This window comes from Aricia agestis, chromosome 2, assembly GCF_905147365.1.
Source record: "Aricia agestis chromosome 2, ilAriAges1.1, whole genome shotgun sequence".
Taxonomy (NCBI): domain Eukaryota; kingdom Metazoa; phylum Arthropoda; class Insecta; order Lepidoptera; family Lycaenidae; genus Aricia; species Aricia agestis.
In genome coordinates, this window is record NC_056407.1 from 21,402,246 (window position 1) to 21,427,732 (window position 25,487).

At 37.2% G+C, this 25,487-nt stretch overlaps 2 protein-coding genes across 6 annotated transcripts; one reads left to right on the forward strand and one right to left on the reverse strand.

Moving 5' to 3' along the window:
- Positions 1-1,425: 1,425 nt before the first annotated feature.
- Positions 1,426-16,942, reverse strand: LOC121739714 (ell-associated factor Eaf). Of its 5 annotated transcripts, none has more exons than XM_042132255.1 (9): positions 16,874-16,942; positions 15,059-15,171; positions 10,649-10,741; positions 9,127-9,265; positions 7,584-7,702; positions 6,190-6,289; positions 3,718-3,997; positions 2,814-2,928; positions 1,426-1,661 (listed from the first exon to the last, which is right to left on the reverse strand). In XM_042132255.1, the coding sequence occupies exons 2-9, from the start codon at positions 15,150-15,152 to the stop codon at positions 1,582-1,584; spliced, it is 1,020 nt and encodes a 339-aa protein (XP_041988189.1). In that variant the 5' UTR covers positions 15,153-15,171; positions 16,874-16,942; the 3' UTR covers positions 1,426-1,581. The 5 variants fall into 5 exon arrangements, with proteins under 5 accessions (XP_041988189.1, XP_041988190.1, XP_041988187.1 ...); XM_042132256.1 differs by lacking the exon at positions 16,874-16,942 and adding an exon at positions 16,649-16,840; XM_042132253.1 differs by lacking the exon at positions 16,874-16,942 and adding an exon at positions 16,570-16,840.
- Positions 16,943-23,207: 6,265 nt separating this feature from the next.
- LOC121739852 (PIH1 domain-containing protein 1-like) lies at positions 23,208-25,468 on the forward strand. Its single transcript, XM_042132438.1, has 5 exons — positions 23,208-23,466; positions 23,549-23,630; positions 23,718-24,280; positions 24,733-24,876; positions 25,106-25,468. The coding sequence occupies exons 1-5, from the start codon at positions 23,398-23,400 to the stop codon at positions 25,136-25,138; spliced, it is 891 nt and encodes a 296-aa protein (XP_041988372.1). The 5' UTR covers positions 23,208-23,397; the 3' UTR covers positions 25,139-25,468.
- The last annotated feature ends 19 nt before the right edge of the window (positions 25,469-25,487 follow it).

Genomic DNA, 25,487 nt, shown 5'->3' on the forward strand with positions numbered 1-25,487 from the left:
TATAAACTTAACACTAATTCTTTAAAAAATTGGCATAAAATAAGAACAACTCCATTTAGTTCAGGCACGTTATTTTGATAGGGTTTCTATGTTCAAAATAGATATTCTAAAATCAAAACCATTTGTGTGGTTTTTGTTGACATAACTTTGATGATCATTTCAGTAGATAAGAGCTAGAAGAGGCCGCAGACAAGTTATCACTCAGTTTGTAGGCGCAAGTTATCACTCAGTTTATGGACATGTTTTTATACATTTCTATACAATAATTACAAAGGTGTTAGGGATAATTCTACATAAACACGTGACTTAAGGACCATTTATCTGTTTATTCAATGAATAAACTATAATATACTAAAACCAGTGAATACCTAGCTCAGATCTATAACTAATCAGACAACAACTAAATTATAGATATTTGATTCTGGTTAAATAACAACTAGTAATGATTTTAGAATTATTCTTCTTTAGAATATCTTAAGCAGCATACTTGACTTATATTCACAACCGAAATCGCACGAGTCATTACTATAAGAATTAAAATGCAAAAGATCTACCCATCAGAAAAACAAAAATGTATTTCTGAGTAGATTTATTAATACACATACACAATACAATGTATTGATCCAAAAGCGAATCTAGGAGTTTCTTCACGGGCCATTTTAAAGTAATAACTCTTGCATTTTTCCAACATATACAGCATCCCAAAGATCAATTTAAGACCAGCGCACTATTATAATCACCCATACAGCCCATATATCAGAAGATAAACAAATCATATCACTATAATATAGATTTAACCTAAATCTATTACATGAGTATGGACCTAAATTGATCTGAGCGGATCCAAAATGCACAAATAATAATCCAAATAGAGGGATATCCTCGAAAATTTTAATTCGTCAGTTTATTTTACAGAGTATAATCATTTTTTGTTTAGACCGCGCCAGATTACATGCATGGAGCTACGTGTGAGATTTTTACTTTACTGGCACATCACCATGGATTTGGGGGACAGATCGCGTCTTTTACATTCAACGGCAATGAGATATACAGAGTATAAAAAAACTGCCTTAGGGTATGTATGAGTACCCTATATCGAGTTCGCTGTAAAATATCACCACTAAAAGAGTAACTTTTTTTTCTACTTTTGTATGGAAAAATTCATGACGCTTGCCCATACAAATCACGAAAAAAAATGCTGCTTCAGCGCTGTTACTTTCACAGTAGACCACACAGAGAACTCATACAAACCCTAAAGTATTATCACTTAGTTTTGTTATACCTTGTAACATATTGCATCCCGCTCTATCGTTTCCCAGCTTTATACAAACGGAATCAAACCGATACGAATCTGTAGGCCTACTACGAAACCGTTTTGAGACTCAAGAAATCGAATGAGAATGCCGCGGCCTGCTCGAACAAACGAGAAATTACGTTGGTAGAGCAGGAAACGGTTTCGTGGTACGGCCCCTGACATGAAGAATTTCCGAAGCGAGCCCTCTACTCGTATTCATGTACCACAGTATATCCCAGTCAGTAGTACAACTTGAGGTTCCGGAAGACGGAGAGCGGAGCCGGCGGTCAGTCAGAGTCGGAGCCGGACTCCGAGAGACACAGGTCATCGTTGAGTACGTCCGTAGGCAGAGTGTTGGTCGTGATCCCTGGAATAGGCATGATGACTAATTTTTTTTCTTATCGGTAATTGAAAGACACTTAAAAAATAGAAACATCGTTGAAAGAATGACTCTGATAGCTTAAAAATTCACCAAGATATGACAATTCAAATATCTTCTCTTTCTTATGAGATATTTGAACGCTCCATACAAAGTGCTACGAAAGTATGACGTCAGTCTTTCGTAGTTTGTACGCATCGGGAGACAACTTTGTTCGACAGGTATGATAAATATTGCGTTTATGAAAGTGGTTTCATAACAAAAGTTGCTTTTAATTGCATAAGTTATCGAATTGTATACAAATATTAAGAAATTTAATTGAAAAAAAATTCGACTCGAAAAATCCAACTTTGAAGGCGCATAACAAAAAAAATACAAATGCTATCAAGCTGAAATTTTGGGGACACTTATTTTTTTACCGTGATTTCTTTATTTTATTAACAAAATTCGCTAATCTTTGATCCCTATTGGAATTTGATTCTTACGGCCCTTCCACACGAAGTTTTTTACGCTCGTTTGTATCGATACAAACGCAAGTTGAACGCTCAGCAAACGCAAGGAAGCCAACACGTTGTAGAAAAAATGCGATGAAAACGCGCAGAAGACGAGCGCATCAAAAACGCGCGTCGTCAGTGCGCAAAAATACGTCGCGTTGAAGGGCCCTAATTGCAATGAAAATAAGGGTGATATTTGATATCGTACGATTGTAATAAGCTACAGATAGTCAGTGGGGTATACGATATATTTTTGTTATTCTTTTGTTGTTTTATAAACTCTTGTCTGTTTTTAACACAGACATAGATCAAGATAGATACCGCATGTATATGTACTTCGCGTGCCATATCGCGTCCCCAAACAACGAGCAATGCTCGTCTTTCGAAAGTCTTTTCTTTAGTCTGCTATCGGAACTGGGCGTCAATCGGAATTTTAAAAATTCCAAAATGCTTAAAAGTGCCGTATTGAGCTGTAGAAATTAAAAAAAAACGTTCTCCTTGATATTAGACACGTTTCTTATCATCGGTACGTCACAGAGTCAAAAAGTGGCACGCTCGCACACAAATGGAGCGACATGCGGTATCCATCTTGATTTATGTCTATGGTTTTTTATTATGTTTAAAAAAATAATTATGTATTTCAAACCGTTGGTAAGTGAGTGTTGCGCGCTGGAGTCGTTGTCGTCGCTGTCGCTGCCGCTGCCGCTGTCGCTGTCGCTGTCGCTCGACGAGCTGGACGAGCTGTCGTCCTGCTGAGGAGGCTGGAGATAGAAAAATTAATTCGTATAGTAAGCAGTTAGAAGGTAGCGTTGTTTCGTATGGTAAGCATTTAACAGGTAGCGTTGTTTCTTATAATAAGCAGTTAAAAGGTTGTTGTTTTTGTTTCATATAGAAAGCAGTTAAAAGGTAGCGTTGTTTCGTATGGTAAGCTGTTGGAAAGTTATGTTACTTTGCTTTATTGTGTTGTGCTTGTGTGATATGTCGTGTCATGGAAACGGAATAAGGGTTTCAGCAGTTCATTTCTAAACGCGACATTCAGAACTTAACTTTATTAATACAAAAGAAAATACACGCTGGATTGACAGACTGGGTCGCTCTTGGTGTTGGATTACCTGTCTTAATTTTGAATGGCTCTATAATAATATATGCTCTATGGATGAGTAAGATAGTAAAAAAAATGTTTCCACGAAATGCACACCAACTTACTGCGCGTACTTTTAGTTGTCATACTAAGGTCAGTTATACAATTATCGTTATCCTAGCTACGTTTTTATGGGAGGGTGCGTTTCCGCCAGAGATTACTGGGAATGTGTTTTTGAGAACCAATAGAATCGCTTCCTTGCCTTGACGTTGCCGTGACCTCGCTCAGCGCAGCGATTCTATTGGATCTTAAAAACACATCCCTCGCAACACATCCCTGGTGGAAACGCAGCCTAATTGGAGCCATATTTGAGTGATCCAATGTATGAGAGTTATCGTTCATATCGTTCTATTATACTGTATTGTATTTAAATATAGCTATGATTGGGACTATGTCAAAAAATACTCACCACAGGTGCAGGCGCGGGCGGTGCGGGCGCGCTGGGAGGGTACCGCACAGGTGCGTGCGCGTTTGCGTGCGCGTGCGCCGGAGCGTGCGCGTGCGCGTTTGAGTGGGCGTTTGAGTGATTTGAGTGGGCGTTTGAGAGGTTTGAGTGGTTTAAGTGGACGTTTGAGTGATTTGCGTGTGCGGGGGGATGCGGCGGCGGCGCGGGCGGCGAGCGTGAAGGACCGTCGTCGAAACCGATCATAGGTAGCGACGCTAATGTACTGTTGCCGCCGGCTGACCAACTGTAAATAAATTATTTTTTGAATATTTTTATACAAAACAAGTAAACAAACTCGAGCACTTAGAAATTAGCAGTTAGTATCGACATTACGGCATCTGAAGGGACGATGGAGACTGCAGAACACTGAACATGTTAAAACTGTAAACAGCAGCAAACCAGGAAATTGTATGGTTCTTGTGTAATTTGCAAAGAATAATATTAAATGTTAGCCAAATACATAATACATTCACATTCATTTTGAGGAATCACCATTACTCTGTCTCTGACTAATAATGCTTTAGCAGATCACATTCGCACTGATAATATTATATACTAGAACTGAAAATATATACTATCAGAGAAGTTGATTCATAGGCAGATGGCAGATCTGCGTAATTTGGTCGCTTTATGTCAAACCCAGCCACAGATTGCAACTAATATTAAATTGACATAATCCAACCAGATGACTCTCTGTCTGGGTATGTCTGCCTATGAATTAATGAGGGTTGTTGAAATTCTATTTGCCACCAGCATAGCTAGCACGGCGTTGCCCAGTCGATTCTTCGAAAGAAAGTAATGGCAGTTTCTTTCCCATGTCCACATATCTTTTTCCCGAGCCTGGCGTTACCCATCGACTCCAGTTTCAGTGGACAAAGACAAGAAACCCTTTCCATAGCAACCAACATAGCAACGATAATCGTACCACAGACTCTAATATTTTCAGATGTCAAAGAAGCTAGAGTCTGGCTAGCGAAAGATGAGACTTGAAAAAGGCGGCAAATTAAAAAAATCGACGTGTAGCAACCCTGTCTATAGCCGGAATTATAGCTTTGATCTACGAAATAAGAATAATAAAAACTAGGGAAATTAATTATTCGTAGTTCGTAGATCAAAACTGTGATTCCGGCTATAGACAGGGTTGCTATACATCGATTTTTTTAATTTGCCGCCATTTACTTGACACTGGCCATGGTTTTATAGCCGAAGTGCCATAACAAAAATTAAGAAATTTAAATAACCCCCGCCAAACAACTTTAAAAAGTAAAGAAATAATAATATATTTTACTGACTTTAAGTTTAAATAATTCCTAAGTGTAAAGTGATATTTTAGTCAATAATTGTTGTCACGGTGTTTCGGGGGGACCGCCAACAGTATATTTTGCATTTAGTATCGCCATGTCACTGATTGTCTCGATTCGGTTCGCTGTGAACTGACCCTTAAACTATAATGTTATATTGTGAAATCAAACATCTACATTAGCGGTCCCCCCGACACACCTTGACAAGAATTATGGACTAAAATATCACTTTACACTTAGGAATTATTTAAACTTAAAGTCAGTAAAATATATTATTATTTCTTTACTTTTTAAAGTTGTTTGGCGGGGGTTTTTTTTTAATTTCTTAATTTAATTTTATTTCATGCTTTTTAAACTTGTATTGGTTATAGTGCAGAATAATTCCTATCAACAGAATCATAATATTATATCACAATTAATACCATCTAGGAGTGTCCTTTTGGATGAGGCCGTCAATATGAGTCCAAACATGAAACCTCCACTTTGGGTTCATAATAATTATGGAGCTCGGCTCATATAGAATCCAGGTGATGCTTCAGCAGCAGCATGCAAAAATGTATTGGTTATCTACGTCTTACTAGTTGTCGCAATTAAAATGAGCCCAAACACGAAACCATTGCTCTAAGTTGGTGAGGAGTTGGGTATCCTATTGATTACCAGGTGATGCTGCAGCACCAGGTCAACTTTCCAATAATGTGTAAATATTCATAAATGTCACGAACTAGAATGCAATAAAGCCCACCAAACGACTGCAAGTTGCTATTCGGCCCTTCACGAACCAGATGAACCCCGATTTTTCAGCACGGAGCAGGCTGATGATGATGAACTATAGCTAAGAACACTCAGTTAAGTCAGCTTTCAAACAAAAAAAAACTAGATCAAAATCGGTCCACCCGTTTGGATGCTACGATGCCACAGACAGACAGACATACAGACAGACCGACAGACAGACACGTCAAACTTATAACACCCCTCTTTTTTGACGGGGGTTAAAAAAAAGAATCAAGAAAGTAAATGTCAAAAGCGGATAACCGCGATGTAGCCGTCTGGTCTATCGTGTCAATCATACGTGTACATCGCGCCACCTGGTGGCAAATAGAATTTCAACAACCCTCATTTCTTCGATGGCACTTACGGCGCCTGCGGCGGCGAGGTCTTCACCCTGGTGGGAGACCGCACCATGTTCTGCGACGGCTTCTGACTGTTGTTGAACCGGTTGTGGTTGTTGACTGGCCCTGAAACATGGCCGTTACTAGTATAATCTAAGTTCTTTAGAAGCAATTCCATATTTTCTGTCACTTTCATTATTCGCATATATGCAAACAGATACACAGACATAGATCAAGATAGATACCGCATGTCGCTCCATTTGTATTAAAACGAGCGTGTCACTTTTTTCCTACCACAGTGACGTACCGATGATAAGAAACGTGCCCATTATCAATGGCCTTGATAATGGACACGTTTCTTATCAGCGTTTTTTACCTATAATGTTATGTGAAATCAAACATAGCTACATTAGCGGTCCCCCGACACACCTTGACAATAATTATGGACTAAAATATCACTTTACACTTAGGAATTATTTAAACTTAAAGTCAGTAAATTATTTCATTACTTTTTAAAGTTTTTTTTTTAATTTCTTATTTTTATTTTATTTCATGCTTTTTAAACTCGTGTTGGTTAAAGTGCAGAATAATTCCTATCAACAGGATCATATTTTATCAAAATGAATACCATCTAGGAATGTCCGTTTGGATGAGGCCGTCAATATGAGTCCAAACATGAAACCTCCACTTTGGGTTTATATGGAGCTCGGCTCCTATAGAATCCAGCAGCATGCAAAAATTTATTGGGTATCTACGTCTTACTAGTTGTCGCAATTAAAATGAACCCAAACACGAAATCATTCCTCAAAGATGGTGAGGAGTTGGGTATCCTATTGATTACCAGGTGATGCTGCAGCACCAGGTCAACTTTCCATTAATGTGTAAATATTCATGAATGTCACGACCTAGAATGCAATAAAGCCAACCAAACGACTGCAAGTTGCTAATCGGCTCTTCACGAACCAGATGAACTGCAATTTTTCAGCACGGAGCAGGCTGATGATGATGAACTATAGCTAAGAACACTCTCAATTAAGACAGCTTTCAAACAAAAAAAACTAGATAAAAATCGGTCCACCCGATTAATTCTTTAATCCTCACTCTTCAGCCATTCTCTATCATGACTCACAAATATTGTAACTTAAATATTTTTTTTAATATCAACTACAATAGCCCTGAAATCTGTTGCAGGAAAACCAATACATACACATGCGGTATCTTGATATATGTCTGTGAACAGACATGATCACTCAACACTGACGAGGTCTAGGCGTGTCGCACGTGGCGGCATTATTGGTCTAGTATCAAGTATGAAGATTTTTTAACACGTGGATTCCCAAACTTGCTATAAAATGGAACCCCAAAAAGTTTTAATTTAATGAATTCCTGATTGAAAGTATATTGTATTGCGGGCACTCACCGGCATTATTGGTCCGCCTGTTGGTGGCGACGCGCGTGCGCGAGGTGGAGCGCTGCGTGGTGTTGGTGAGCTCCGTTGTCACCGGCGTGTGCGGCCGCGCCTTCGCTGACGACTCCTGACTAAAATATCATTTTAACTTGGTGAGAGTGGCATAGTACAATGAGAGAAGTTGAGTCGTTGGCGGACCTACGTAAGTCGGTGGCGTTATGACAAACCCGGCCGACCATAAAGTTAATATACCTAGCGGAATAGAGATGCAAAGGCCTGAGCAAGCGAGATGTCACTATCGGTAACACTGCGTGGTAAAAAGAGACGTGCGATACATGACAGCAGAACTATTTTTTGACGTCCAGTCGGCACTTATCGGCACGTTGACAATTTAATCTCATAGAAAGATGCTTGTGTAAGTGTATACGTATACATATTTTTACACACAGATGTAAATCAATTTCGGTTTCGTTTGACAGCTCGAGATTGTTGCTCTATTCCGCTAGGTATATTAACTTTATGCGGCCGACAGATCACGACTCATATTGAGTAGACATAACTCAACCAAATGATGTCAGTCCGTCAACTGAATATGAATCAATTTCTTCGAGGGTACTAAAGTGTGTTGTCTTTTACGATTATGTCCATAGATTATTTGGCTGTGAAGCCGTGTTGTTACGCTGGTCTATACCGCACACAACTTTAAAATGGCTCTGCAAAACTAGAGGGGGCAATATAGGCGTATGTTTTTTTTTATGAAATAAGGGGGCAAACGAGCAAACGGGTCACCTGCTGGAAAGCAACTTCCGTCGCCCATGGACACTCGCAGCATCAGAAGAGCTGCAAGTGCGTTGCCGGCCTTTTAGGGTAATAGGGGAGGGTAGGGAAGGGAAGGGAATAGGGGAGGGTAGGGAAGGGAATAGGGTAGGGAATTGGACCTGCGGTGAACTCACTCACTCGGCGTGATACAGCTCAAGCGCTGTTTCACGCCGGTTTTCTGTGAGAACGTGGTATTTCTCCGGTGGAGCCGGCGCATTCGTGCCTTAGCATGGCTCTCCCACGTATAAAGTGTAATGCACGCATGTGCACAATATCTACTGCAAATCTACGTTATTAGGTAAAATCTACTAGTTGTACGTAGGCTATACATCTACCCTTGTACGGAGCTGGACTAGCTTGGTTTCATTGAAACCTAGTCAACATGGGCGTACCGAGGGGGGGCAGGGGGGGGCAGCTGCCCCTGGATCATGTTGACGTCCCTACTAAGTATATTATCTAGTACTTTTATCTATAAAAATAAAAAATTAAGAACGAATTTTTGCCATTTGTTTGCAATACAATATTTTTACAACTAAAAATTATTAATTTTTTATTCTTTATAAACACCTAGCTTATGAAAAATCTGATTTGCCCCCCCCTGGCCCAGAACCTGGGTGATTTGCCCCCCCCCCCCCCCCTGGCACCAGAACCTGGGTAATTTGCCCCCCGCCCTGGCCCAGAACCTGGGTACGCCCATGCTAGTCAACTACATGTATTTACAGTTAATATGTCTTACCGAGTTTTCTTAACGGTAATATTGCTTGACAATTTCTCTAATGTTATCTCTCCGGTCACTTTATCAATGATCAACACACACTCCTTGGTGTATGGACGTTGATTCCCTTTGAACACCGTTTGCGGGATTCCAGCGCCATCTGAAAAAAAAAAAATGTTGTTAAAGAATATTTTTTTTTATGAAATAAGGGGGCAAACGAGCAAACGGGTCACCTGATGGAAAGCAACTTCCCATGGACACGCGCAGCATCAGAAGAGCTGCAGGTGCGTTGCCGACCTTTTAAGAGGGAATAGGGTAATATAGGGAGGGTAGGGAAGGAAATAGGAGAGGGTAGGGAAGGGAAAAGGGTAGGGGATTGGGCCTCCAGTAAACTCACTCACTCGGCGAAACACAGCGCAAGCGCTGTTTCACGCCGGTTTTCTGTGAGGACGTGGTATTTCTCCGGTCAAGCCGGCCCATTCGTGCCGAAGCATGGCTCTCCCACGTCAAAAAGAAGAATGAGAAGAAACACACTTTTTGGTTCTCATTGACTTATCAAGCATATAACCAATAAGAGTAGTATAAATCACAAGAGTCTAAAACTATGTAGTTAGTGGTCAATCACTATTATAATTTATATCAATATAATAATGTGTTTACAAAAAATAAACTCCACAAATACTGCAAGCGGGCAGCCAAACATATGACTTTTATACCGCGGCCGCACATGCGTCTATCGTACCAAGCTGTGAAACGATACCATTGGACGATACACGCAGATCGTCCAATGGTATCGTTTTAAGCACGAAGCACTACGCAGGTGCGGCCCATATGTGTGTTAAAATACATAGTTCCAGCGATATTTTAATTTGCCCGTACACAATCACGAGACTTATCTAGATCAGTGTTTCCAACCTTTTTCAGCCACGGATTCCTTGAAAATCAAGCACAGTTTTCACAAGGACCCGCTTCATAAAATAAACAGCAAAAAAAAGTCCGTGCTAAGTAAGCCTAGCGATTACGAGATATTTGCATTTATGTATGGTCCAGAGATGACACCGCGGAGACCTGTACATAAACTCGCGGATCCCCAGTGATCCGCGGACCACAGGTTGGGAAACACTGATATAGATAAACATTTATTGCAGCGGTCGGCAACCTTTTGGCTGGCAAGGGCCACACGGTGCCAAAACAAACTGAAGACGGGCCGCAGACCTCATGCATTAATAACCCTAGAAGCTCAATATACACATAATGAAAGGAAATAAGTTTTTATAAAAAATATAAACAGACGAATATATAACCTCCTCCTTTTTGGAAGTCGGTTAAAAATGGCACAAACAGCTACATACTTAAGTATAGATGACTACTGGCAGTATTAGAAAACATTGTTTTTGATACACATAACTCATTCACAAAACATTCACGGACCGCAAAGTAAGACGTTCGCGGGCTGCATGCTGCCCGCGGGCCGCGTGTTGCCGACCGCTGATTTAGTGAAACAGTATTGCATCAATTTAAACACAATGTTGAAAAGCCTTACCTAAATGTGGTACTGTAACCGTAACTTGGTTATTGAGCTCCACGTCCAAAGTGGCCATCTTGTTCACATCCACTGATGCTGGCTTAAAGTCATCTGTGAATGAAAAAAATAAACATAAGATTTTAAACATAGGACAAAAAAAATATTTTGATACTTTTGGAAGAAGATATTACCAATCAAAACTTTATTAAGAGCATAGTAAAAGGAGGGGAAGTAAGTTATCTTCATATAAAGGCACCGTGCGCGGCTTGTATGTGTGCGCCATAGTATCAATGCGTCGCCACGTACGGCACACAACAAAATCTCGGCGGTACCAGCCTAGTAAACTGGCCGATACTTCCCTTCCTTTTACTATGTTAAGAGCATAGATAAGTTAACTTTACAAGGTAAATTGTGGTTAAAAAATGAATGAATAGACTACAAAAAGTGAGATCAGGCCAGACCAAGCAATGAAAGGTACCTTTCAATGTCTGGCCAGTGGCCTGGCTTTGGTTAAAGATAAAGATGTGAACACTGAACAAGCACATTACCAAGTGTTACACACATAGAAAGTTTAATTAAGAAATCAGAATTACGACAAAAGTTTACAAATATAATTGTTTACACCTAATTTAGTTTCTCACACAGATAATCTAAATCAGGTGTAAATGTAATTTGTGTCAGATTCCTTACACATAATGTAAATAGCTCTATTATCTGATACTAAGGTCAAAGATGAGAAACATGTAACAATGTAATCAATAGTGTCCGATCGAAGGTCTATTTTTGGCCGAAGCCGAAGCCGATTAATCGGCAATCGCTACAACCATCGGCCGAAGCCGAAGGTTTATAATCTTAATCGCTTGACTCTCAGTAATTAATAATTTTAACCGACTTAAAAAAGGAGGTATCAATTCGACGCGTATGTATGTAATATTTCCAGAACTGATAAATTTTCCTATAATATGTAAGTCTGTAATCTGTATCAGCGTCTGAACAAAGGTGCCAGATTACAAGTGTATGTATGTATGTATGTTTTTATGTTTGTGTTCGTATATTTCTGGAACTACCATTCCGAGTTCAGTAATTCTTTTTTTGTTGTACTAGGTATTGTTCAACTTAGGGAATAGTGCAAGTTTCATAAAATCGGTTTAGTAGTTTTGGAGATACGGAGTTTTAATTCTCAATTATGTATAATTTTGAAGTCGGTTTTATCTTTCTAAAAAATACAGTAATTAGGTTCAATATGTCTACAAGATACAATTAATTATTTCAAAGTTCAATATTGAAGGTCCGGTCCGTCGCTCTCTCACGAAGTTCACTCAGTCTTTCGTCCAATTTCGACGGTTGCTCGGACCTTCGGCAAAGCTTCGGCTTCGGCAGGGTTTTAGGCCGAAGCCGAAGGTTTCGCCGAAGGTGGTTTTTTTGGCCGAAGCCGACGCCGAAGCCGAAGCTTCGGTCGGACACTAGTAATCAATATTGTACTTTATCATTCGTTTTCATTATAATTAAGTTTTGTACACATGAAATGCAGTTAGTCTTTTACATCAGTCACAGTGAAATCCAAATTTCATCAATCACAGAGCACAGTAATTGTAATAGTATTAATACTATTATTATTTTCATTAAAATATAAAAGATGATATTGAAGACACCACTAACATAATCTATTGCTACTTCCCATCGATCGTGGAAAACGAGACACAATAACTTATCTATTGTTATCGCGGCCGGATGTGGCCACTTGAGGCTTCATGAATTAATTGTAGAATATGAAATGTCTAATATTATACAAAATATATTATAGAACTTAATTTAAAAATATAATTGTAAGCCTAGATGACTACCTAAGGTTTACGTTATTTATATGTATGTTAGTCATGAAATTACATATTTCAGACAAAGAATTTTTTTGTACCCCCTAATGTAGCATTTTGAGACATACTTATACCAAATGAAAGAGCTTGAAAAGTTGAACATTTTATGGTATCACGAAAAATCTCTAAACCATGGAAGAAAAAGTTAATGAGGGTAGAAAGTAAGAAAAAATCGCAAAAAACATCATGTACGATTATTGCATAAATTTATAGTGTTGCTGGGGAATAATTTCTGGAAAGTAGTCGTATATGGCAAACTTGAGGAAAGCGTTGTATTTTAGTTTATTGTTTCATATTTTAAAGAAATGTAAAGTAAGTATGAGAAAACAATAAAACCTTAAAAATCAAACTTTTTTTTGATTTTACCGTATATTGTCACCTTGAAGAAATTATTCATAATTAGCAATACTAGCGATTGTTGCAATATTACAGAATGTTTAATTATTATTTTTTTCAAAATAGAAAAAAAAACATCCTGTTTTATTAAATTAATTTTTAGCATTGCTAGGTCATATAAGGAAAGTGTTGTATTTCAATATATAATTGCTTCATATTTTTAAGATATATGTATGAGAAAACAATAAAATGCTGAATGTCGAACCTTTGCCATATTTTTTCGTTTACTATTACTTTGGAGAAATTGTTTATAATTAGCAAGACTAGCGAATGGTGCAATAATAAAGGATGTTTTTTTTTTATTTCTTAGAAAAAATAAAACATTCTGTATTATTGCACCATTCATTTCTTTTCTCATTTTTTGCCATCAGATTCTGGTAGACCTATTACCTATTAGTAGTCCTAATGTCGTTGAAACTAAGGTCTTTCGAGCATTGTGCGATCTCTAGTACAATAAAATGTTCAGCTTTTCAAGCCCTTTCATTTGATATATTATGTGTGGATGTGCTACAGCTTGGGTACAGTTTCCATACAAAAATACTCCTTGTTCTTAGTCCACAAATCCTTCCTTCACGTGGTCTAATTCTTATCTGTGCCAAATAACATAAAAATTGCTCCAGTAGTTCGTGAGATAAGCTCTTTCAAATAATTTCCCCCGTTTTTTCCACATTTTCTTTTATTTCTTCGCTCCTATTAATCTTAGCCCGGGCGCGCACTAGCGGCGAGGCCGCGGCGGCCATCGAAAGTATGGTGTGGCTGCAGGTTGCGTTGCGGCCAGGTACGCGTCGTCTATGGCGGTTTCATACTAAGGTATCTATCTCGACGGCCGCCGCGGCTTGGCCGCTTGTGCGCGCCCGGGCTTAGCGTGATAAAATATAGCCTATAAGCCTTCCTCGATAAATGGGCTATCTAACACTGAAATAATTTTTCAAATCAGACCAGTAGTTCCTGAGATTAGCGTGTTCAAACAAACAAACTCTTCCACTTTATAATATTACTAGCTGTTGCCCGCGACTTCGTCCGCGTTAGTATAGTAGATCACGTCCCAAGTATTATTTATTGTACAAAAATATTCAATGTACAGCATTGACTTTCCTACGATTTTATTATATTATATAGATTACGTGGGAGAGCCATGCTTCGGCACGAATGGGCCGGCTCGACCGGAGAAATACCACGTTCTCACAGAAAACCGGCGTGAAACAGCGCTCGCGCAGTGTTTCGCCGAGTGAGTGAGTTTACCGGAGGCTCAATCCCCTACCCTTTTCCCTTCCATACCCTCCCCTATTACCCTATTCCCTATTAAAAGGCCGGCAACGCACCTGCAGCTCTTCTGATGCTGTGAGTGTCCATGGGCGACGGAAGTTGCTTTCCATCAGTTGACCCGTTTGCTCGTTTGCCCCCTTATTTCATAAAAAAAATGAACCGCGCGGCTTCGCTTGCGTAATTTAGGAATTTCACGCGACCATACATTTTTCCGCAAAAAAATAGCCTATGTCCCTTAACGTGGTCTATTCTTCATGTTTGCCAAATAACATAAAAAGTTCTCCAGTAGTTCTTAAGAATCTTAAGATAATAAGCAATTTCATATAATTTCCCCCGTTTTTTCCACATTTTCCTCTATTTCTTCGCTCCTATTAGTTGTAGAAGATAATAAAATATAGCCTATGACCTTCCTCAACAAATGGGCTATCTAACACTGAAAGATTTTTTAAAATCGGACCAGTAGTTCCTGAGATTAGCGCGTTCAAATAAGCCCTTTCATATAATTTCCCCCGTTTTTTCACATTTTCCACTATTTCTTCGCTCCTATTAGTTTTAGCGTGATAAAATATAGCTTGTAGCCTTCCTCAATCAATGGGCTATCTAACACTGAAAGAATTTTTCAAATCGGACCAGTAGTTCCTGAGATTAGCGCGTTCAAACAAACAAACAAACAAACTAACAAACTCTGCAAAATTATAACATTAGTATAGATATAGTATAGATGGGCCTACATAGCCTGATTTAAATAAATAAAATAAAAAATAAGTTTCAGTTACTCTGAACCTTATTTTTAATTTTATTCATTATCTTGTCTTGTCTTGCTAAAAAGATCAATGCTTAAAACCTTAGGAACCCCATCTTGCCCTACCATTTCCTATTACATAACACTTACATTTAATAGTGTGGTACTGAGAGCTGTTAGTTGTAAAAGAAGCTCCCAGTTTGAGCTCCCTTACATCATAGTTTAAGCTGTGTTTATCTGCCATCTTGACTCACGCCATAAATCTGTAAAATATTATTATACTTTAAAAATTCATATCACATTATTTTATCCAACAATTTTTGTGTTGTAGATTAACCTGACTCATTTAAAATATCTGTCTAATTTGTGACTTAAGCTCATTAACCTGTTGAACGTGGAAAAACAAGACACAATGGAATTTCTATTGTGTCTCGGTCATTGGTGACCGTATGGGGCTTGTTGAATTAAAATAAAGTATTTCATTTACCCACAATCCGCCTAACATTCCTGCATCGCGCTATCGAAGTTTCGAAGAACGGCAAGATATATACAACGTCTGAAATGACGTCAGTGGGCTTCGGCCTGACCGAGCATGCTATCTCTCTCTGTCGGAAGATCTTCCTTTTCGGCCGCCACTAACAATGTTAAAGTGTCATAACTAAAACATCCGGGGCCCGTGGCAAATTGATGGGGCCCTATCAGTAAAAATCGTTACATTAATAATAAAACAATGTGTAAAAAATATCTTGGGTCAGGGGCCCGTGGCATTTTGCCAGCCTTGCCACCCTATAGTTATGCCACTGTTAATGCATGTAAAATAAATTTAAATAGAACAAAGTATGAATGGAGTTTTCATAGCCTTTGAGTCCTAAAAAGTTTTACAATTTATGTCACTTTCATGTTAGCTTTTACAATCAATTCTATAGCAAGAATTTATTAATGTATGAGGGCCATACTTGTATGAATAAAAATTGTAACAATTGAATTTCTCCAGCAGCAGTGTTGGAGTGTTTAGTAAGTATATAAAAATTTAACTAAAGATTACTAATAGCTAATATTATATTAGCACAAAAACTTGTTTTATGAAAATTACTTCAGCATTATAATGGCAACATTATCATGCTATGGACTAAATTACAAGATTTAGTAGACAATTTTACTATAAATTATCTACCAAGTAGCAACTCACCAGTTACACCTTGAATATTTTAAAAAGTTATAAACGATTCTGTTTTTCGGTGCTTCTTTTATTCGAATTCCTTCATAATATTAACATTTAAGCCACATGAAACCCCCTAAACCAGTCTTTAGCTTTAAAATAAAAAACACTTTAGCAGTACAAATCAGTAAAATTTTTAAGTCGAAAATCAGTGCATGGTGCACTGCAGTTAAAATCACTAATTAGAATCTTTTTATCGAATATTTCCAATCGGTTTTCGAGTGATCAGTGTTATGCATACGTATTACATTCACTAGCTACAGCTGACTTTGATTTATTTATATCGCAACCAATATAACCAGTAAATCAAAAGGAGCTGACCAGTTTTAACAAATATTCCACACCGACCATCGTTTCGCAAAACGTATTTTACTTTCTTAATCTTTTTAACACACGTAAATGGACAAAATATGGCAAAAAGAAATATTTTATTGTACTTTACCTTTGACTGTATATCGAGGTTGTCACAAGCTAATGTACTTCGAGAAACATAGTTTGTACTTATAAATAATTTATCATACCATTTCCTAAGGGTCTTGTATATTTTATTTTGTTCCAAATATTCTCAAAACTAGTTAAATGAATGTTCTTTCGAGTTACGACCTAGTTCTCATGATGACGGACACGACGATTGACAGCTTATGGGGTGACTCTGACATTTGCATTTTATGATAAAATCTTACGGTTTTCACCGCTTTCATTAAACAATAAACGTATAGAATGATTAAATATAATGGAAAACTTACCACAAAATCAATTAACAATTTTGAAATTAATGCAGTAGTAGGTACCGTGAACTGTAGTCAGCCAACACAAATTGACATTTTTACTTGATTCATTGCTCGTTGCAACTCTTTTGGAAAAAGTCTTTATTGTATAATTACGTAATGTATAATGTAATAATGTCAAAATGCTAAGGAGTTTGGTGTGTTCTGATAGTTAAGTGGCCCATTCACTATCCTGCTTTGCAGTCCGCCGTGCAGGACTGCGAAATGACGTAGCCCACACATTATTCTGCTTGGCCGTCCATCTAGGGATGTGATATACTTGCAAAATTCAATATTAGGGTTTCTAAGTAAGAATACGTAACGAAACGAAGCATATAGGCATGCTCTACGAGGAAAATTAAGATGGTTTTGTTAGAGTAGAACCTTCTAAAGTGTAATTTGAGGGTGAAACAATCGTTTTTTTAATGACGCGGCTCACGTGTGTGGCGTATGCACACATTAAAAAATTATATGAGACACGGCTGCCGTGTCATCCGCACTGAATCAGTAAAAAGTATTTTTTATTTACACGATTTTGCTCTTTATTTCCATACAGATTGAAGTCCTATGCAAGTATTTTCAGGGATTCAAGAAGAAGGTTTATAAGTATAATAACATTAATTAAATAGTGGAGAAATACTGTTATTGTTGGGGTTTCTAATGTCGTGATGTCGTAAATAATTACATTTTTTCCGCTTACATTGCAAACGCAGGCTGAACCCTACGAGTTTATCAAAATAATGTACCAAGTGTTGTAAATAATATTGAAAAGGTCTACAGAAAACTCCGCGATGGTAGGTATATTATAATATTGTCTATTTCTTATGGATATCCCACAATAACAGTTTTTGTAATAACACTTTTAACGACAAATAATGGGTAATTTCCAAAGCGATTTTAACTAATAAAGCATTAATCCTTATTCAATTAAACACTTTAAATACATTGTTACTTTTCTCGCCACGTTCATATAAAGCCTTGTCAAACTGTATTTAAAATTTGCGAGACGTAGCTTTTGCGGCGGTACCGAATGCAAGCCACGGGTAGTAATAATGAATATAAATCAAAACTGCTAAATCGATTTTAATTATTTTTTCAGTGGCTATATATTTTATACCCGTGCGAAGCCGGAGCGGGTCGCTAGTAAATTAATAAAATTATTATCTTTGCTGTCAAGTGTCAACAAGGAGTTTTCCTGGGAATGGTAAAGAATGATGTTGTGTTTTTATATTATTTTCCTAAAATTGTGTTAACAGGGTTTTTAATGTGTAATATTGGGAGGATGTTAACCATTAGATATTCGTTATCGTGCACAAGTGTGGGAAAGTGATGCAATATCCAGAAACGGGGGGGTCTCCTGAGGGTGGTAGTGATAAGGGAGATTTTCCTCACTTAAACCATCCCTCCTCACTCCACCTCACTACCAGATTAGGTACTCGGTTATAATCTAAACTTAAAAATAATATTATCTTCATTATAGGTCTCTCCGTCATCACCATCATATTGAACTTTTCTTTAGAAGCATTCCAAAAACCTAAAAAAATAGTTGGTTTAGTGACATTAAATGTACTTAATACTATAAAATATATACATATTATAATATTGTATACGGGGCAATATGCTTTATGTAAGTTTTCCATACTTAACCCATCAAGCCCCAAGCGGAACCCAGGTGCCGCATAACAACTGAATATCTATTGTGTCTGGTATTTATTAAAAAAGAGTAATGCCAGGATAAAATTTCAAAAAGTAAATCCAAGTAACGATTTGAGTACTTACAGGGGGGAGATGTAAAAGCTGTTGATCATTTTACTCTCCGTTAGAACTTTTTTATTTCAATAAAATCATTGTTTCAAACTTACGTTTGAAATGATAATCCCAATATTGTGATGCCTTCATAAGGGAGTAAGGATTAAAAACTTGCATGAAACTTGCATCTAAATATTTCTGTTCGTCATCTATTTTGAAGCATTTTCAAATCCTGAAAAAAAAAATTTAGTCCATGACAATATTTTTATTTTTTATCGATATAAATTTTTACTTCAAGCAAGGTGCATCCCTAAAGCACACGTAAAAATCTATGCCATATTTGTAGCCAAATTATTACTTGATGTGACATTTTTATCACTAATGGCATAAACAGCATGATTAAGTGATTATTAAACTTATAAATTTTCTTTTTAACTTACAAAAAATACCGATTGATAAGCCCAAAAAACGTTGTTGAAAACTTACGTATGTTATGTTAAATTCACGTGTTTGAGGCATTCCTTGGCCGTTTTTATGGTTTACTATTTAGCGGAACCACAAAACCCAACAAGATATTGCATTTAACGTTCACTAAACACTTTTATTAGCACTTTTAAAACATGAAATATGCAGACCGACTCCTTTGTTATGTTCTACTCGGTCGGACATAACATTACAGGCTTTTGACGTTTATACACAATGAGTTTCTAAAATACGTTAGTAACATAGAATATCATTGTTTATACACCGATATGAGCTTTCTCTTTCACTCAACTTACTGCATCGTTAGTAAGAAAGAGTAACATTAATAATAATAATAATAATAATAATAAGCACGCAGGGCAGCTTGTGGCGAGCTGTTGGGGAGTAGCGACCCCACGAACCCGAGTGCTCCCAGGGAAGCCCCTGTTCTCCATCTCCGGCTTGCCTTCACCGGCCGGCCGGAGTGAACACTGACGGAGAATCAGGCCCTACCTCTGGCTTGCCTTAACCGGCCGGTCAGAGTGGAGTCGCAAGAGCTTCGGCTCGGAGGGAGAATGTGAAGCGTAAGTGGCGAGTGGGCGACGTGATGGGACCCTCTGAGGGTGCAAATGATCAGCGTTTAAAGTCCAGCGACACCTCTCCTGCCTCAAGCTGCTCTGTCAATGTTGCCGCCTCGGTGCACAGTGCGTGCGACTATTTTGAGGGGCCCATTCAAAGAGTTGGCGAGTCACCGTCTGCCAATTTTATGATACATGTTTCCACGTTGTATCGGCAGACGCCATAGTCCTTCCATAGTCCTAGTTACCCAGTCCACTAGCACCTCACCCCCATAGCCCGGTATCATTTCTAATATCCATTCCCTGTAATAGACCTACACTGGCCGCTGGCTCTCCTTGGTTGTACTCCCATAGTGCGGACAGGGAGAGTGGCCGGCCAGTGTCACATAACATTTAGATTAAAACTGTGTAACGGGCCTCTACGTGTTGGCTTCGGCCCCACGCATGCCTTCCAAAGGTCCGGGATTTAATTGCCCGTGAGCAAGGAATACCTTACACAAACATAATAATAATAATAATAATAAAGCCTCTTTATTATCCTTAACTTTACAAAAATATTTTTACATAATTTTGATAAACATGATAAGTACATATGTTTATTGAAGAGGTAAAGTAAATAAAGTTAAGGCCCCTGTCGGGTATAGGCCTCCTCCAAAATTTTCCAAGTTTTCCTTGATGCAGCTTTCTTTGTCCAGTTATTCCCAGCGTATTTTTTGATTTCGTCTACCCAACGTTCTTTCGGGCGGCCTCTAGGTCTTTTGCCGCCAGGGCCTGGCCAATTTGTGGTTAGAATTGTCCATCTCTCATCTGTCATTCTCGCGATGTGGCCAGCCCACTTCCATTTTTGTCTCTTCATGTGTTGCAAAGCGTCTATAATATTTGTTTTTTGCCTGATGTCTTTTGCTCTTATTTTGTCTTTTAACCTTATATTTAAAATACTTCTTTCCAGTGCACGTTGGGTTTTTTTGTATTTTCTCTATTGCCTTTTTATTGTAGATCCAGGTTTGTGATCCATACGCCAAACAAGGCAGCAAACATCCATCCATGATTATTTTTTTAAGTTTCAGAGGTAGTGTGGATTTTAATATTTCTTTTAGGCTCCAGAACTTATTCCATGTCAAGTTTACTCTCCTGTCGATTTCATCTTGGTTTCTAGAGCTTTTAAATGAGATGGATTTACCCAAATATATGTAGTTTTCTACATACTCTAGTTCGTGTGTATTGTTGACACAGATAGGCGTTGGTCGATTATTGGTCATTAGTTTTTTCCGTATTTAGATATAATCCAATTTCATTGCTAACTGTACATAGTTCTGATATCATATGCTCTAAGTGTTTTGGTGATTGTGAAAAAAGAACTATATCGTCAGCAAATCTAAGGTTTGTCAGGTTTTTTCCGTTTATGCATATACCTTTACGGTTCCACTGAAGCTGTTTCATTATAAATTGTAAGACCGCTATGAATATGGTGGGAGAGAGCGGATCGCCCTGTTTTACGCCTCTACATATCTTTATTTTTGGTCCAAGTCTGTCCAGCTTTACTCGGCTTACACTTTTGCTGTAGATATCTTTCAGAATATTTATGTAAGTTTCTGGAACATTTTGATCTTTTAGCGCTCTCCATAAGCTGTTATGTGAGATATAAGAGTCGAATGCCTTCGCGTAATCAATAAATGCTAGGTATAAAGGCTGTTGATATTCCTGGTGTTTTTCTATCACTTGTTCCAGAGTATGGACATGATCTATTGTGCAGAAGTCTCTTCTAAAGCGTGCTTGTTCTATAGGTTGGTGCTGCTCTATCACTCTTTCGATTCTTTTATTCAAGCAAGCTGCGAACAGTTTGTATAGAGTAGGTAGCAGACTAATGGGTCGATAGTTGTTCATATCTGTGGGGTCGCCTTTTTTGTATATAAGTGTGATTTTTGATTCAGTCCATTTTTCAGGAACTTTTTGTTCTAGTAGGATTTTGTTAAAAAGGTTTGTAATGTGACCGATCAGTATCAACTTTCCAATTTTGATCGCTTCATTGGGTATATTGTCATGTCCGGGGGATTTTTCTTGTTTTAGTCTGTCTATTTGTTTGATTATTTCTGACTCTTGGAAGGGTTCGATTAGTATTGGTGGTATAAGTTTGTGGTAAGATTGTGATGTCATTGCTCAAGTTCTGGTAGGCATATAAATCCTTGTAGAAATCTGAGGTAGTTTTGACTATATCCGATCTTGATAGAGCGTGTTTGCGAGATGTTTTTGACTGGAGCTTTGGTATCCATGCTTTGTTAGTGTTAAGTTGTTTAAATGCTCTTTTTTGACTTCCGGACTTTAACAAATTCGATTCTATTATTTTAATTCTATAGTTGTTGTAATCAGTTTTCAGTTTTTTGTTTGTTGTTTTATATAACAAGGACAGCTCTAGCTTTTCTTCTCTACTTTTTGGTTTTTTACATTGTAGTTCAACTCTTTTTTTAACCCCCGACAAAAAAGAGGGGTGTTATAAGTTTGACATGTCTGTCTGTCTGTCTGTCTGTTTGTCTGTGTGTGTATCTGTCCGTGGCATCGTAGCATCCAAACGGGTGGACCGATTTTGATCTAGTTTTTTTTGTTTGAAAGCTGACATGATCGAGAGTGTTCTTAGCTATAATTCATCATCATCAGCCTGCTCAATCCTGGACAATCAACGTTTATCTGGTTCATGAAAGGCCGTTAGCAACTTGTAGTCGTTTGATAGGTTTTATATTTCATTTTAGTTCGTGATATTTGTGAATATACAATATACGTATACACATAATAATGGAAAGTTGACCTGGTGCTGCAGCATCACCTGGTAATCAATAGGATATCCAACTCCTCGCCAACTAAGAGCAAAGGTTTCGTGTTTGGGCTCATTTTAATTGTGACAACCAGTAAGAAGTAGATAAAATATAAACAGTAAATATTTAAATGCTGCTGCTGCAGCATCACCTGGATTCTATAGGAACCGAGCTTCGTATGAACCCAAAGTGGAGGTTTCATGTTTGGGCTCATTTTAACGGCCTCATCGAAAAGGACATTGATAGATGGTAATCATGAGAATATGATTCTGTTGATAGGAATTATTCTGCACTATAACCAACACAAGTTTAAAAAGTATGAAAAAATTAAATTAAGAAATTTAAAAAACCCCCCGCCAAATGAACTTTAAAAAGAAATGAAATAATATTTACTGCCTTTAAGTTCAAATTTTGAATCGCATGAACAAATCTATGTATAAAGATGAAGAAATGGAAGAAGACGATGCGAATGTTTAATCTTATAAAAAATGTAATATATTATATTATTATGTGTTTTTTTACTTTTCTTACTTTAAAACAACAGTAAATAAAGATGGCAGGATTTAGGCATTTTTTACTACAGGCTTTGGCAGTTTTTTGACCAAAGTTTGGCAAGATCTGTAATTTAAATATGGTCACCCGGGCTATGCGGCTATTGTTGTCGAATGTCGGCTGTCAATTGTCATTCGGTTGTTTACAATGCCTATTTTCAATTTGCATTCTTCAATCTTCTGTTTTGCAAAAATAATAAATAATTAATAAGTTGATTATTAAAATAAATAATTTTGCTGTCGTTGTGCATTTGATATAAAGTGACATATATTTATATTATTTAAAAACGTACGAGTCACGTACATCATTATTTGATTAGTTCAAATGGTAATAGGGCTTCAGTAGAAACTAGAAAATGACAAAGAAATCAATAACTCTCGAAGTAGATCCTTCAATAATGGAAAAGAATATGAGGATTATATCGGTAAATATTATATTTTACTAATTATGATAATGTTGTAAGTATCTTACCTATTATTATATTACTGTTTTTTTCCTTTTATCAGGAGGATCCTATAGAAGAGGAATTCAACAAATTGCTGTCAGCAGTTGATCCGCACCCATACAAAGTCGTTAAACCAAGGCCAGGTATGTTAGTTAATATAGCATTGTAATCTAAACATATTGGTATACTTACTCTTCGTCTACATACTTAATATTATACTCTATTTTCAGGTTTCTGTGTTAAAACATTTACAAAACCCGAAGGTAAAAAGGTATTTGTTAATGTTTGCTTGACAGAAGCTATCCCATGTCCTAGAGACATCAGCAATGAGGAGTTGATGCAAATCTTAAATTCCGAGGACCCGTCAAGCTACAGAGTGCCAATGAGTATTGGCGAGGGGCGCACTGAAGCTGATAAATCTGGTGCACCGGCCTCCGTATATGACGTAGCTATAAATCCAGACTTCTTTTCTAAGATTGAAAAGGATGACCTCTTCCAGACATTCTTTTTGACGGTGGTCTTTGAAGGGTTACAGGATAAGTACCAGTTTGAAATTGACATGCAAAAGTTTACAATACTAAAGCATAGAAAGTCCATGGGTACATTACAAACCCATAGAGTTCAGATAAGAGATGTAAAGCAATATACAGAAGCCACAAAGCCATTGATTGAGGAAATTCCAAAAACCCAAGCTGTTGTCTCTAAACCTCCAGAGATAGCTTATAGACTGAGACGAGAGCCGCCCACTGGAGAAATTGAATATCTGTTAGCAGAATTTAAAATACCAAGTTCTGTAAGTACATATTACATTAAATTCCTTGTTTTATAGTTTTGCTTTTAAAGTGTATTTCAGTTTTTAACACCACCTTTATGAGAAAGACATATTAGGGTTTCTCAAACTTTGAACACACTTTAGATTCATCTAAAACCTATGAATAATAAAAACTATGGAAACATTACTCCCATGCTTCAACCGTATTGAATTTGGTTCTTTGTCGCACACTAAAATATTACAATAACTACGAAACACTAACATTCAAATTTAGGATTGTCACTTGTATAAAAACACAAAATTGTGTACCGAATACATGCATAAAGTATGCATGTATTCCGTTCACATTTTGTAGACTTGCGGACAAATTTTTGACAGTTTCTCTTCCTTAGTTTTTATTATTCGTAGTCTAAAACAAAATATTTATTTTGTGTACATATTATTTAGTAGACATTAATTTATATTTTTTTCAGGTTGAACTCAAAGATTTAAATCTAGAAATAGGGGAAGATAGACTGGTCTTGGATTCTAAGGGATTGTATGGTATTGTTGATTTTTTCCTGCCATGCAATGTAGACCAAGATATTATTGATGCTCAGTTGAATAGGAATAAAGATGTAAGTATTACCTTGCTACTTTTAAGGTTTTAGTGTTCTACAAAAATATTGGTGAAATTAGGATCCTGTTACTGTGACTAACATTTCATCAGTCTTCTTCAACTGTAACATTAATATTATGCTTATTGGAGTTACATACAGCAAAACACCAATAATAATTAATACAAATTACAGATGTACTATGGTAGTTCAGATTTTATTTATTAATTAAAAAAATATATTGTTGCAGCTGCTGTCTGTGAAAATGCCAGTCATTCAATAGGGAAGAAATAAAATTACAATAATAAAAAAAAAAAACGTTTATTTTCACCATACAGTTCATTACTCACATCATTTATTATTTTTATCTCAATACAAAAACTAGAGTAAAAATAAAAAATGTTTTACAATCTCATACTAAAATACTTTTTGTGATGCTTTCTGATAGTAAAATTGTACTTATTGTCTTGATAATTAAGTAAGTAATAAGCAACAAGTAAAAAAATGTTTTAATATTAATATCATTCTTATATTACAGTTTGTTAGGTCAATAAATAAAAATAGTGATGTGTCTAGAAAGTTGGAATAAATTTATTACTTACTAAGTAAAAGGAATGTTAAAGATACATAGT